Source organism: Phocoena phocoena, chromosome 1 (assembly GCF_963924675.1).
Source record: "Phocoena phocoena chromosome 1, mPhoPho1.1, whole genome shotgun sequence".
NCBI classification, from domain to species: domain Eukaryota; kingdom Metazoa; phylum Chordata; class Mammalia; order Artiodactyla; family Phocoenidae; genus Phocoena; species Phocoena phocoena.
In genome coordinates, this window is record NC_089219.1 from 20,273,788 (window position 1) to 20,286,065 (window position 12,278).

Consider the following 12,278-nt stretch of genomic DNA (forward strand, 5'->3'; position numbering starts at 1 on the left):
CTCCTCTCCGTTGAGGCCAAGGTCAGGGGGTGCAGCCAGGAGGGCAGAAGGACACTGCCTTGCAGTCTGGACAGGGCTTGCATCAGCCTGAGCAGCGCCAGGGGAAGGGGGCCCTGCTGGGAGGGCAAAGGCTGGCTTGGTTGTCCAAAGGCCGAGGAAGCAGAGTCCTGACCGCAGGAAGGCAGGGCCAGAGAGCTGGGTCCTACCTGGCCTCCCGGTGCCTGGCCTGTGACTTGCTGTTTGATCTTACACAGGCGGCCTGCCCTCGATGGGCCGCAGTCTTCCCATCTGTATGATGAGCGTGCTGACCTAGAAGGTGGATCCCAGTCCCAGAGGCCTACACTCAGGCCCCTGCTCCTCCTGCTTCCTGCAGCCCTGGCTGTGGGTGGCCACATGCAGTCGTGGAGACGGAAGTCCCTCTGGCTGGCACTGTTGGCCTCCTGGCTCCTCGTCCTGCTGGGACTCTTCCCCCTTCTCCGCCTGGCGGTGCCCACCAGCCCCCGGGCAGGAGCCCCCCAAGGCTGGCCCCGCTGGCTGGACGCAGAGCTCCTGCAGAGTTTCGCCAAGCCTGGGGAGCTCCTGGAAGATGGCCCTCGACCTCCTCAAGCCCTCCGTGGTGGCAGCTGCAACTGGGGAGCTTGCTTTGACACCTCGAAATGCAGAGGTGGTGGCCTCAAGGTATTCGTGTACCCAGCGGCTGGACCCGTCTCTGAGACTCGCCGCAGGATCCTGGCTTCCGTCGAGGGCTCCCGCTACCACACGCTCAGCGCTGCTGAGGCCTGCCTCCTCCTCCTCCTCAGCCCGGACACCTCCACTGGAGAGCGCGACCCGGTGCCCCCGCAGTGGGATGGGGGCAGGAACCACCTGGTCCTCAGTCTCCACCCAGCCCCTTGCCCCCGGACCTTCCAGCTGGGACAGGCGATGGTGGCCGAGGCCAGTCCCACAGTGGACACCTTTCGGCCCGGCTTTGACGTGGCCCTCCCGCTTCTCCCTGAAGCCCACCCGTTGCGAGGTGGAGCACCTGGCCAGCTGCGGCAACACAGCCCCCGCCCCGGGGTGGCCCTGCTAGCCCTGGCAGAGGACGGGGGCAGGTGGCACGTGGCAGGCACTGACTTCTCTGCCTGCCCCTGGGATGGGCGCTGTGAACAGGACCGTGGACCCAAGCAGTAAGTGGAGCTTTCCCCCTTGGGGGCTGGATGGGAAGGGTATGTGATGGGAGCGAGCCCAGGGGCCAGGGTAGAGGGCAGGATTGAGATGGGCAAACTTAGGGCTCAGCTGCAGCAGGAGGGAATCAGGCTAGACAGTAGAGAACACTACCACCGAGATGGTGATTTGCTGCAAGAGGTGTCCAAGGAAGGTTTTAGAATTCTTCCTTGGGGATCTTTAAAAGCATAAAACATGACTCACTCCTATTCTTCTTCTTTTATTCCAATCCTTCCTTCCCTAATATTTTATTTAACATACAACGCTATAGTGTTTACTATGTGCTAAGCACGTTTTATAAATGATTAAAATAAAATAATACTAATCTTTGTCTTTGAAGCGTTGGTGTACCAGACACTAAAGCTCAGAGAGGTTGTGTAACTTGTCTGAGGGCACCCAGCCAGAAAGAGCACAGCCAGTATTTTAATCCAGGATTGCCTGGCTCCAGAGCCTTCAGCCTCAGAATTCTGGGGTTTAAGCAAGAGTTTATGATCAATCCTGTCAAATGCCTCAGAGCCATGGTCACAGATGGAAGCTGCTCCTTTGTCTAGTTTCCGGGATTAACCTCTCGAGGTAACAGGCTTTGGTTATAGCAAATATGAATTAAGTCAGACCTACAGAAGAATTCCTACCAGTGAGAGTGCCTGAATATATACAAGAGGCATGGGGACCCATGGGGACATGGAGAGCTCACTTAGAAACTTCTCTCTACCTGGGCTAGTGGTGGTGACACACCTCAGGTGGTAAAGCAGTTAACGCCTAAGCACCCCAACCCCTCTGCAACCCCCAGGAGGCCAGCAGTATCCAAAGTCTGGCTGGGCAGACTGGAGGTGGAACCTGTCACTCTAGAATCCTTCCATTGTCCCCTGTCTCAGGTATCTCCCTATTCTTTGCTAGAACAACATGGCTTATTCTGAGCTCCACTTCCCTCCCAGGAATTCTTCACGTGGCCAAGCTCCATTTTTGCCTCTGCTTGGGGCTTCTGGGGCTTTTCTCAGCCACAGGGCTCTTGTGGGAATGGAATCTCTCTACCTCCTGAAGGCACATGGCCTCCAGGGAGCCCCGCAGCCAGGGGTAAGAGCAGAAAGGCCCCTCAGTCCCCATGGCCCTTCTGCTAGGACCCATCCCTAGCAGGCATCCTCGACCATCACCCGAAAAGCTGCGGATCCCGTCAGGTACCTCAAACTCCAAACTCAGACAGAGCTCACCTTTGGTGACAAGGTTCTCCGCTCACCTTGCCTGGCCTTACTTTTGATTAGGCACTTAGCCATTCTTGGTTTCAGGAAGTTCTTCTTTCAGCTGACTTTAGTTACAGCTAAATGCAGTCAGTTACTGGTGAATATGAAAGTTATTTTAGTCTGAACTTCTCTGAGAAACTGAAACTTGGGGAGTGCACACAATAGGTATGTGCTCACTAAATGTTTACTGATTGAATCCAAATTGGCCAGAACTGGCCAACGTTTTCTAATAGGCGTGGGCCACCCTCTGAGTAGCAGTTTTGATAAGTGTATTTCCAAGGTGTGATGCCTGACAGCCTCTAACTGTCCTCTGAATTTCTAGCTTTTCTGTCTTTGGCCTCAACCCACCTGCAGGCAACAGGACTTGTAATCTCTGGAGTAGCTGGAGCCTCAGTTTCCCTGACGTGCCAGGCAGCTGCCTGAGGAGCTAGTCAAGTATAGGGACAGAGAGAGCGGGAGGCCCACAGCCACAGGCCAGCGCCCGGAAGGTGGCCTGAATAAACAAGTGTCGACCAGAGAAAGAGGCGATTCAGGTCGCTGCCACCGTCCCACATTCACTCCGCTGGGGGAAGGGGGGAGGGGAGAAAGTGGGCATCTGGGGAGAGCCTGCTCCGCCGCTTTACATAATTCATGGCTAATCCTCTCGAGCACCCTTCAAGGGAAGTGTTATGATCCCCATTTCAGGGAACAGGAAACTGAGGCTCCGAGACGTGGAGGCAGCCAGCCAAGGGCCTTGGTGACAAGCTCCGCAGCTCACCACAGCCTCCCTCACTGCTCCGATCAGGCGCTCAGAAGCAGCAGAGCTGGGATTAAACCACGCTTCTGGCTCCAAAGCCCATATTTTTCCACCTTCGCTGAACAGTCTCATATTGCTTTAGAATAAGCCTCCGCCCGTTTAAATTGTTATTTATTTATTTTTATGAATAGGGAATTCATTCACATGGTACAAAATTCCAAAGGCACAAAAGAGTATACAGTAAAAACTCCCTCCCACCCCTGTCTCCAGCCACCCAGTTTTCCCTCCTGGAGCCAAATACCCTTTCTAGTTTCTCTTGTGTCTTTTCTGAAGTACTCCGTGTGTATATAAACATGTGTATATGCTCTCCCCTGCTTTGGGGGGTTTTTTTACATAAATTTAATGCATGTTTTAAGGTCCCCTGGCCTGTCGCCACTGGGCACACGAGGTGCAGTGCCTAGGGCCCCGTGATACTTTAGGGGCCCATGAAAATGTTCTCATTTCTTTGAAAATCAGAAGAAAAAAGTGAACTTCTAAATAGAAGAAAATGCTTTCATATATAATATTAGTATGTTCATTTTTATGCCAACACAGTTATCGAATATAATTTTTATATTTTTATGGCTGAGGGACTGCAAAGGCCAAAGTACGCAGGGCACTGGAAGTCACAGTGCAGCCCTGCCTGTGGCCATGGGTGGAGTCACCTTGGACACTGAGGCCCCAAGTCCATGCCAGGCACTTTACAGGGTCACAGATCATCAGCAATCACGACGAGATCCATCCCTTCTACAACACACACACACACACACACACACACACACACACACACACACACGGAAGTGCTCGTCTAGCCTCTGATGGGGAACTCACCACCTCCCAAGGCCACCCACTGGCTATTCTCAGCCAGCTCCATTACTAGAATTTGTGCCGAAACTGACCTTTCAGACATTTAGTCCATCGGTCCTGGGTCTCTCCTCGGTTGCACGCTGAGCATTCATTCATTTAGCCCCCACTGAGTGCCCATACTCTGCCAGGTGCCCTGCTAGGCCCTGGGGATACTGGATGAGGGAGGCACAGCCCCAGCCCTCAAGTAGCTTAGTCTTATTAGAGAGACAGACAAGTCACTGGTGTGACACACATTGTTAAACAGAGAGAGGGTGGGCAAGCTGCCTGCCCGGCTCCTCTACTTCAGAGCTGTGTGACCACTTTAGGCCTCAGTTTCCTCATCTGTAAAATGGAATATTAACAGCACATACCTCCCATCTCACAGGGTTGCTGTGAGAATGACGCGAGTCAATGCATGTAAAGCGTCTAGAACAAAGGATATGCTCAGTAAAGGTTAGCCTGGCTCGTTACTACTGCAGTGCACATAAGGGCTGTGGGAGCAGAGAGGAGGGAGCCATCTCTGGAGAGACCAAGGAAAGCTTCCCAGAGGAGGCGATATTTGAACTTTATACATTAAGATCAAGTAGGAGGAATTCTTCGGGCTGCAAGGCAGGAAGGGGTGCTCCAGGCTGAGAGAGAAGGAGGTACAAAGACACAGAGGGAACAGCAGACGTTAACGAGGACTGACTGATACAGTTTATTCAGCAGGCTCTCTGGCTCTGGGTTCTCTGAAGCCTTAAACTTAAGGGTTTTCAGTCCCTTAGGGCTTTACTGGGGGAGGAGGAGAGGGCTGTGGCTGGCTGGTGCCATGGCTCTCAATGAGGTGGAGGGTGTCCCGTTTTTAACTTGTAGCTTTTTCCAGAAGAAGCCTGGCAGGACACCTGAGCATCGGGCAAAGAAGGCTGGGTCCTCGGGGAGACCCCTGGGCAGCAGGTCTGGAGTGGTTCAGATAACCTGGGGCCAGGAGTTAGCACACCTTGGTTCTAGTTCCAGCTCTGCCCCAGCCCTTTCTGAGAACCTGAGCCAGTCCTTGGGTCTCTCTGAGACTCAGTCTCCCCATCTGTGCAATGAGGGTTGGTCCAGAGGCTAAGTACTCCTAGGATTGCTTCTTGAAGGTTCAGACTCAGGACCAGATAGACTGTAGCTGAGGAGGGTCCTGGAACCCTCTAGGCCCTATTCAACAGTCCCACTCTGAGCAGGCCTGTGAGCCCTGGAGTCCTGCACACACACACACACACACACACACACACACACACACCGTAGCCAGGTCATGGGCACTCCTTCCCTGGCTGGGCAGCTCCTGGGTGGTGGCTCTGAGGAGGCTGTGACTCCTACCCCTCCCCCCAACAGGCACACACAGCCTGAGTGTGGCCCTGGGGCTGGTGGGGGGAGGTGGGAGGAACAGAGGAGGCCTGTCCTCTGGGCAAGGGGGCCTCTGGGCAGGAGCGGCTTCCTGTGTGGTTCCAGGCTGGGGGCCCAGCCCACCTCCTGACAGAAGAGCTTTTCACGGGCCTGGGCTCTGAGGACGGGGAGAGGGCAGGGCATGGAGGCCACTCAGGTGAGGGCCACCCAGAAGTCTGCATGAGTCCAAGAGGTGGGAGGGCAAACGCATGCTTGCCCAAGTCAGACCAGCCTTGGAAACGTCAGCTCCCACCACCTCCCATTTTGCAAACGAGGGAACCAAGGTCCTAAGAAGAGAAGGGAGGTGTCTAATACCACCAAGGGCAGCGGCAGAGCTAGAGCTGCTACCCCAGCTGTGGGCGAGGGGCAGTGTATGGCTGGGCGTGTGCAAGAGTGTCTGTTACCATATGAGAACATGGTGGTGGGTTTGTACATTGTGAATTTGGGATTGTTAGTGTGGAGGGCTGGGGGGCCATCAGGGGAGTCAGGGGGTTGAGGGGCAGCTGTCTCAGGTCTCCTGGGTGCAGGGCCCCCTCCTGTGCTCCTTAGGACCCACCCTGGGGCAACGCTACCTAACGCCACCTTCTGCCTCATCCCTGGCCGCGGTCCTGATGTCTTACACTTCCTTCAAGCCCTGCAGGTACAACCCGACTTGGGCATCCCCCATCCCTGTCCCCCTACACTCCTGAGCTGGAAGGGCAGTCTGGGCCCAGGCCAATGGGAAGGGCCGGTGAGCTGCCCACTCCTTTACTCTGGGACTCAGATGTGCCTACAGCCATATTCACTGCACCCTCTGAAGAACACCCCCCCCTCTGTATTTTCTCTCCTCTGTATCCCTTGCCCCCAATGCAGAAGTTGCTGACGTGGAAAAGGGAGGAGGGGTGAGTGTGTGCAGGGTGGGACTGGGCTCCCCAGTGACCTCCCTACCCCCCAGGCTGGCTGCATCCCTGTGCTTCTCAGCCCTCGCTGGGAGCTGCCCTTCTCTGAGGTCATCGATTGGACCAAGGCGGCCATTGTAGCTGACGAGAGGCTCCCACTTCAGGTAGTTCAGGGCCCTACCAATGGGGTGGGGACTAGACCCGGGACATGGGAGGACCCCGGGATCCCGGCCCCCAGGCTGGTCTCGGTCCTCATTCTTATCCCCCATCTGTGTATATTGATGATTTTGCGCCCAGCCCCAAGCCTCTGGGGTTCTGAGAGCAAGAACTCAGCCTCTTTCAGCCTCAGTTTCCCCATCTGTACAATGGGATAAGTTAGACCAGATGATCTCCATGGGCTCAACCCCACTGGTCCATGACTGATTAAATACCTAGTTTAAAGGAAAGTCACAAAAAATCCAAAATCTGAATGCCTACATGGAGCTTGGGGTGGGGAAGCAAAATGCAGAGTGACTTTTCCATCTGATGAAACTCATTTTGCCCAGCTCTGAAAAACATATGCATGGGCCTTGAATCCCCTGAGAGGTGAGAATGGTGTAAGAAGTTAACAGGAATAGCCTCCATTCACTGAGCCTCTACAATGTGCTAAGCCCTTAATATGTATCATCTAGTTTAATCTTCACAACCACCCTACGAGGCAAGTACCATTATTGTTCCCACTTTACAGATGAGGAAACAGACTCAGACGGATTAAGTGCCTCATCCACAGTCACACAGTTACTAAGTGGCATTTAAACTCAGCTCTGTGTGACCCTTGAGCTCTTAATTGCTAAGTTACCTAGGATTTTGCCAAGGCTGGCAGCTGCCAACCCACCTGGAGAAATGTGGGGAGCGGGCTTCTGCTTCCCAGACCTCCAACCTAGGTTGTCCCCACCCCAGGGTGAGTCAGGGCCTGCCAGGGCCCCATGCCTTCTCCTTTGCTCCCTCTGTGCCCCAGGTCCTGACTGCCCTCCAGGAGATGCCCCTCACACGGGTCCTTGCCCTGCGTCAGCAGACCCAGTTTCTATGGGATGCCTACTTCTCCTCGGTGGAGAAGGTCATCCATACCACTCTGGAGGTGAGGGGGATTCACCTGATGGGGGCTCTGGTGTTTGGGTCTGCCTCATCCCTGCCCCTCTCCATGCCCCTCTCTTCCGACACCTCCTCTGCCCTGGTGTTTGGGCTTCCCCCTTGAAGATGCTTCTGGGATGAATCAGAGACCTGGCTCGGAGCTCTTGGATGAGTTCCTTCTCCAGTCTTGGCCTCAGTTTCCCCATCTGTAGCAGACAGATTTCAAAGCATGTGCCAACTCCAGCTGATGGGCATTGGTTGCCTGGGGCATATGTTGGGAGGGATTCTGGGTCCGGAAAAAATGTCATGACCTGTTAGTGGTATCTGCCATGAGTGAAGACAGCATCACTGAGTGACCCCCTACCCTGGACTTCTGAACCTTTCTGTCCCCAGCTATCTGGTGTTGCAGATGCTGCCCTCCCCAGATTCCTGAAGGGGGAGGTGTGGGGCTGCACCAGGTCCTCACTTCCTCAGACCCCGCCCATGGCCACACTGGCCGCTCCCTCTGCACAGCCTTCTCTCATTTCACAGATTATTCAGGACCGGATCTTCGGACCCTCTGCTCACCCCTCGCTACTATGGAACAGCCCTCCAGGGGCAATCCTGGCCCTGCCCACTTTCTCCCCAAGCCCCTCGGACTTCCCCTTCTACCACCTGCAACAGGGTATGCCCTAGAGATGGGACAACTTGAAGTCCCCTCATCAACTCTCCCCAAGTCTCTGCCCCAGCCTCAACCATAGAGCCCCACCAAGCCCCTCCCCAAATCTCCCACATCTCTTCTGGCTCCCCAAGTCCCCAACTCAGGTCATTCTCGGGGGGTTCTGTCCCCTCCCGCCCTAATAGCCTGTGTCTCATTCCTCCAGGCTCTCGTCCTCTGGGCAGGTTCAGCGCCCTGATTTGGGTGGGGGCTCTAGGCCAGCCCCCCCTGAAGCTCATCCAGGCTGTGGCAGGCTCCGAGCACTGTGCCCAGGTCTGCCCCCTTGCCAGCTGGGGTGCCGGGATCCAGGATGGGGGCGAGACGGGGCAGAGCCCTTGAAGACATCTGGATGCCAAGGATAACCCCACATTTTGGGGGGAGGCACGGGAAGGATTTTCAAGTACCATTGCTGCCTTCCTCTTTCAGTCCCAAGTTTCTAGTTCCTTTCCCCCACCTCTATCCCCCCTTCCCTCATGGAAACTGACAAAGCCACCTGAAAAACAGGTGCCTCTTGTGGAGGTTGAAGTAAACATACATGCATTGTTTTTATTCATCCAGCCTTTTCTGAGCACCCTGGGCTTGACGCTGAGGATGCAGAGAAATAGTAGGAAAGGATTCTGCCCCAGATTCATATTGTTAGCACTTCCCAGCACACAGACTATCAAATATCATTTCCAGAGAAGCCAGATAGGCTCTTGAGAGTACTTGGAAAGGAGACAAGCAGTTAGCTCAGCCAGGGTGCAGACGGATCAGCTTCAAAGATGGGACATTTGAACTGGGCTGGGAATGACAAAGGAGCAGGAAGGAGGAAGGGAATGAAAACCTTTGAGAGAAGACGGGGATGGAGCATGGGGTCAGGGCCCAGGCTAGGTGCGACTTGAGTTCTAATGCTACAGGTAGCTACCTTCGTGTCACTGGAATTCATGCCTTCCGGAAGCCCAGAGGCAAAAATAGGGCAGTCATGAAAGGACCTTGGCTCTAACTAAACTCCTCCCAAACTCACATATACAGCTGCTCTTCCAAACTGCTTCCACCCTGAGAAAGATTACTCCTGGGACACCCCACACACACACCCTGGCCTTCTGACCCAGACTTCAGGAACATCCCCCTTTCCTTCCAGATCTTGGTTCTCTGGAGCAGTGAGAAGCCACCCCCAACCAGGTGGCCCAAGACAGCAGTGCCCTTGACAGTCATTGATGGGCACAGGAAGGTGAGAGATGGGGAGGGATGTGGAAGGGTGGGCTCACCCCCAGAAACCTGAGATCTGGGGAGGACATACACGGTGTGATTTACTTGGGCCTGAGCCAAAGCTGGACTTCAAGTTGGGCCTGGAGAAATCAGACCATGGGTTTCAGCTGCAGGCCTAATAGAAATGATTCTCTTCCATCCCTGGCCCTTGTGAATTGTGCTTCCAGAGAACTGGGGTTTTGTGTGATGAGGGAAGGCAGAGAGAGTACATTGCTGTCTCAGGTAAGGGATAGAGGGGAAACCTGGGCAGGTGGCAGCATTTTGGGCGGGGGTGAAGGGGTGGCTTCTAAGAACCTGGGTTGGTGTGACACACCTGCTTGCCTGTGCCATTCTGGGAAAGTCCCTTCATCTCTCCGGACCTGTTTCTTTCAAACGAAGGATGTTCACCAGGATCGAGGTGAACATCTAACGTGACAATAGAGGAATCCTGAAATGTCAAAACTGGAAGGGCCCTAGATACCAATTTGCCCATTTTACCAAAGGGCAAATTGAAGTCCAGAGAGCGAAAATGAGGTCCTCAGGTCCGAGTTCCGGGCAGACTTGCTGTATTCACTGCTCTTCCTTCTACACCATGTCTGCAGGGGCTCCTGCTTAGCAGATATGCAGATACTCATCATGGGAGCCTGGGGAGGGGTCCTACGACTGAGTTGCCCTCCGCTCCCTCCCCCTGCAGGTCAGTGACCGCTTCTTCCCGTACAGTGCCATCAGCTCCGATGCCATCCTCAGCCTGGATGCCCATAGCAGTCTTTCCACAAGTGAGGTGAGGACTCCCAAGAGGAGCCCTGGCAGCCCTCAGACCCCGGAAGCTGGGATGACCAGAGATCAAGAAGTCGAGCCTCCTGCTTTAGGTTTTCAGCTCCTAGCCGCAAAAGCACTGTTTCTAGCTCCCAGTTGGGAAAGTTCCCCTAAGCATCCCCTGGAAATTTTCTAGCTCCCTTCTCCTCTCCCCTGAGTCCCCTCAGCCAGGCTGGCCTTGCCTCCATGTCTCGGGAGGCTCCCGGCTGGGCAGGAAGTCCTTCCTCACACCTTACTTAAATATCTCCCCAGGTGGACTTCGCTTTTGTGGTGTGGCAGAGCTTCCCAGAGCGGATGGTCGGCTTTCTGACGTGGAGCCACTTCTGGGATGAAGCCCGTGGTGGCTGGGGCTACACTGCCAAGAGGACCAACGAATTCTCCATGGTTCTCACCTCGGCTGCCTTCTACCATAGGTACAGACGCCAGCCCCGGCGCTGGGCTCAGAGGGCCAGAGAACCCTCCTTTGAACCAGGAGCAGGGTGGCGTGGGAGTGGACACAGCAGTCAGCCGAGAGCTCAGAGATCCAGGTTCAAGGCCACTTCCCGGTGCTGTGATGGGCAAGTCTCCTCACCTCCCTTGAGGTTCAGTTTCCTTGTCTGTAAAGTGTATTCACCTCACAGGGCTGGTATGATCATCAAATAACAAAAATTCATGAAGGGCTTCCCTGGTGGCACAGTGGTTGAGAGTCTGCCTGCTGATGCTAGGGCACGCGGGTTCATGCCCCGGTCCGGGAAGATCCCACATGCCGCGGAGCGACTGGGCCCGTGAGCCATGGCCGCTGAGCCTGCGCGTCCGGAGCCTGTGCTCCGCAACGGGAGAGGCCACAACAGTGAGAGGCCCGGGTACCGCAAAAAAAAATAAACTAAAATACATGAAGTCCTTGGCACACAGATAGTCAACAATTGGCAGCTTGTTGTTTTGTTTTTGTTTTTTGCGGTATGTGGGCCCCTAACTGTCGCGGCCCCTCCCGCCGAAGAGCACAGGCTCCGGACACGCAGGCCCAACGGCCACGGCCCACGGGCCCAGCCGCTCCGCAGCACGCTGGATCCTCCCGGACCAGGGCACGAACCCGCATCCCCCGCCTCAGCAGGCGGACCCCCAACCACTGCGCCATCAGGGAAGCCCAGCAGCTAGTTGTATTTTAAGTAGAGCCATGCAGAGGATATGGACAGTGTTTGGATTTGGGGGTGGGTGAGTCCACAGCCTTCCTGAAGCTGGTCTTTGGCCTGCCATGTTTGATGGCCTTGGAACTAGCTGATCCTCCCCTCATTCTGGCTCTGAGTTCAGACTTCAGAGCCCAGGGAAGGGGGCCCCAAGGAGCAGTGAGGGAGGTGGCAGGGAGTTCACCGTTGGCTGCAGACAAGCCACAGAGCACAGAGTAGTGGAGAGTGGTGCATACTTGGGGTGGGCGCTCTCTGAGGCTGCCAGAGCTCAGCTGAAAAGGGAGCAGGACTTTCACAAGAAGCTTAGGAATTGGGGTCAAAGGGAGAGTAAGGTCAGGAGGGAGAAGAATGGGGCCTGGGGGGGGTAGTTAATTCGGCTACAGCCTCTCCCGCTCCTCCCTCCTTACCCAGGTATTACCACACCCTCTTCACCCACGCCCTGCCCAAGGCTCTGAGGACCCTGGCAGATGAGGCACCCACCTGTGTGGATGTCCTGATGAACTTCCTAGTAGCATCCGTCACCAAGTTGCCCCCTATCAAGGTGCCCTATGGGATGTGGCATCAGGAGGCCAGACCTCCTCCACTGGTGAGGATCTAGGGGGGTGATCGGCACTGGGAGGGCCCCGGCTGAGGAAGGGATTCCCGTTCTAACCCTAACCCTTTTTGCTGCACGAGGCGGGGGTAGGGTGAGGTTCCGAGGACAGAGAAGCCCTCCAACGCATTTCTCCCCGCCCCGCTTAGGAGCCTGGGGGTCCGGGGCTCAGGCAGGAGCCGCAGCCCGCAGCCCAGAACTGCATCAACCAGATGGCGGCAGGGTTCGGCCACATGCCCCTGGTATCTTCTCGCCTCCGTCTGGACCCCGTGCTCTTCAAGGACCCAGTGTCCGTGCTGCGTAAGAAGTATCGCAGCCTGGAGAAACCCTAG

At 55.4% G+C, this 12,278-nt stretch overlaps 1 protein-coding gene across 1 annotated transcript; it reads left to right on the top strand.

The window, feature by feature from the left end:
* Window positions 1–393: 393 nt before the first annotated feature.
* On the top strand, window positions 394–12,278 carry EXTL1 (exostosin like glycosyltransferase 1). Its single transcript, XM_065888280.1, has 11 exons — window positions 394–1,166; window positions 6,013–6,103; window positions 6,398–6,505; window positions 7,339–7,458; window positions 7,983–8,115; window positions 8,315–8,421; window positions 9,269–9,358; window positions 10,070–10,156; window positions 10,444–10,604; window positions 11,766–11,940; window positions 12,096–12,278. The coding sequence occupies exons 1-11, from the start codon at window positions 394–396 to the stop codon at window positions 12,276–12,278; spliced, it is 2,028 nt and encodes a 675-aa protein (XP_065744352.1).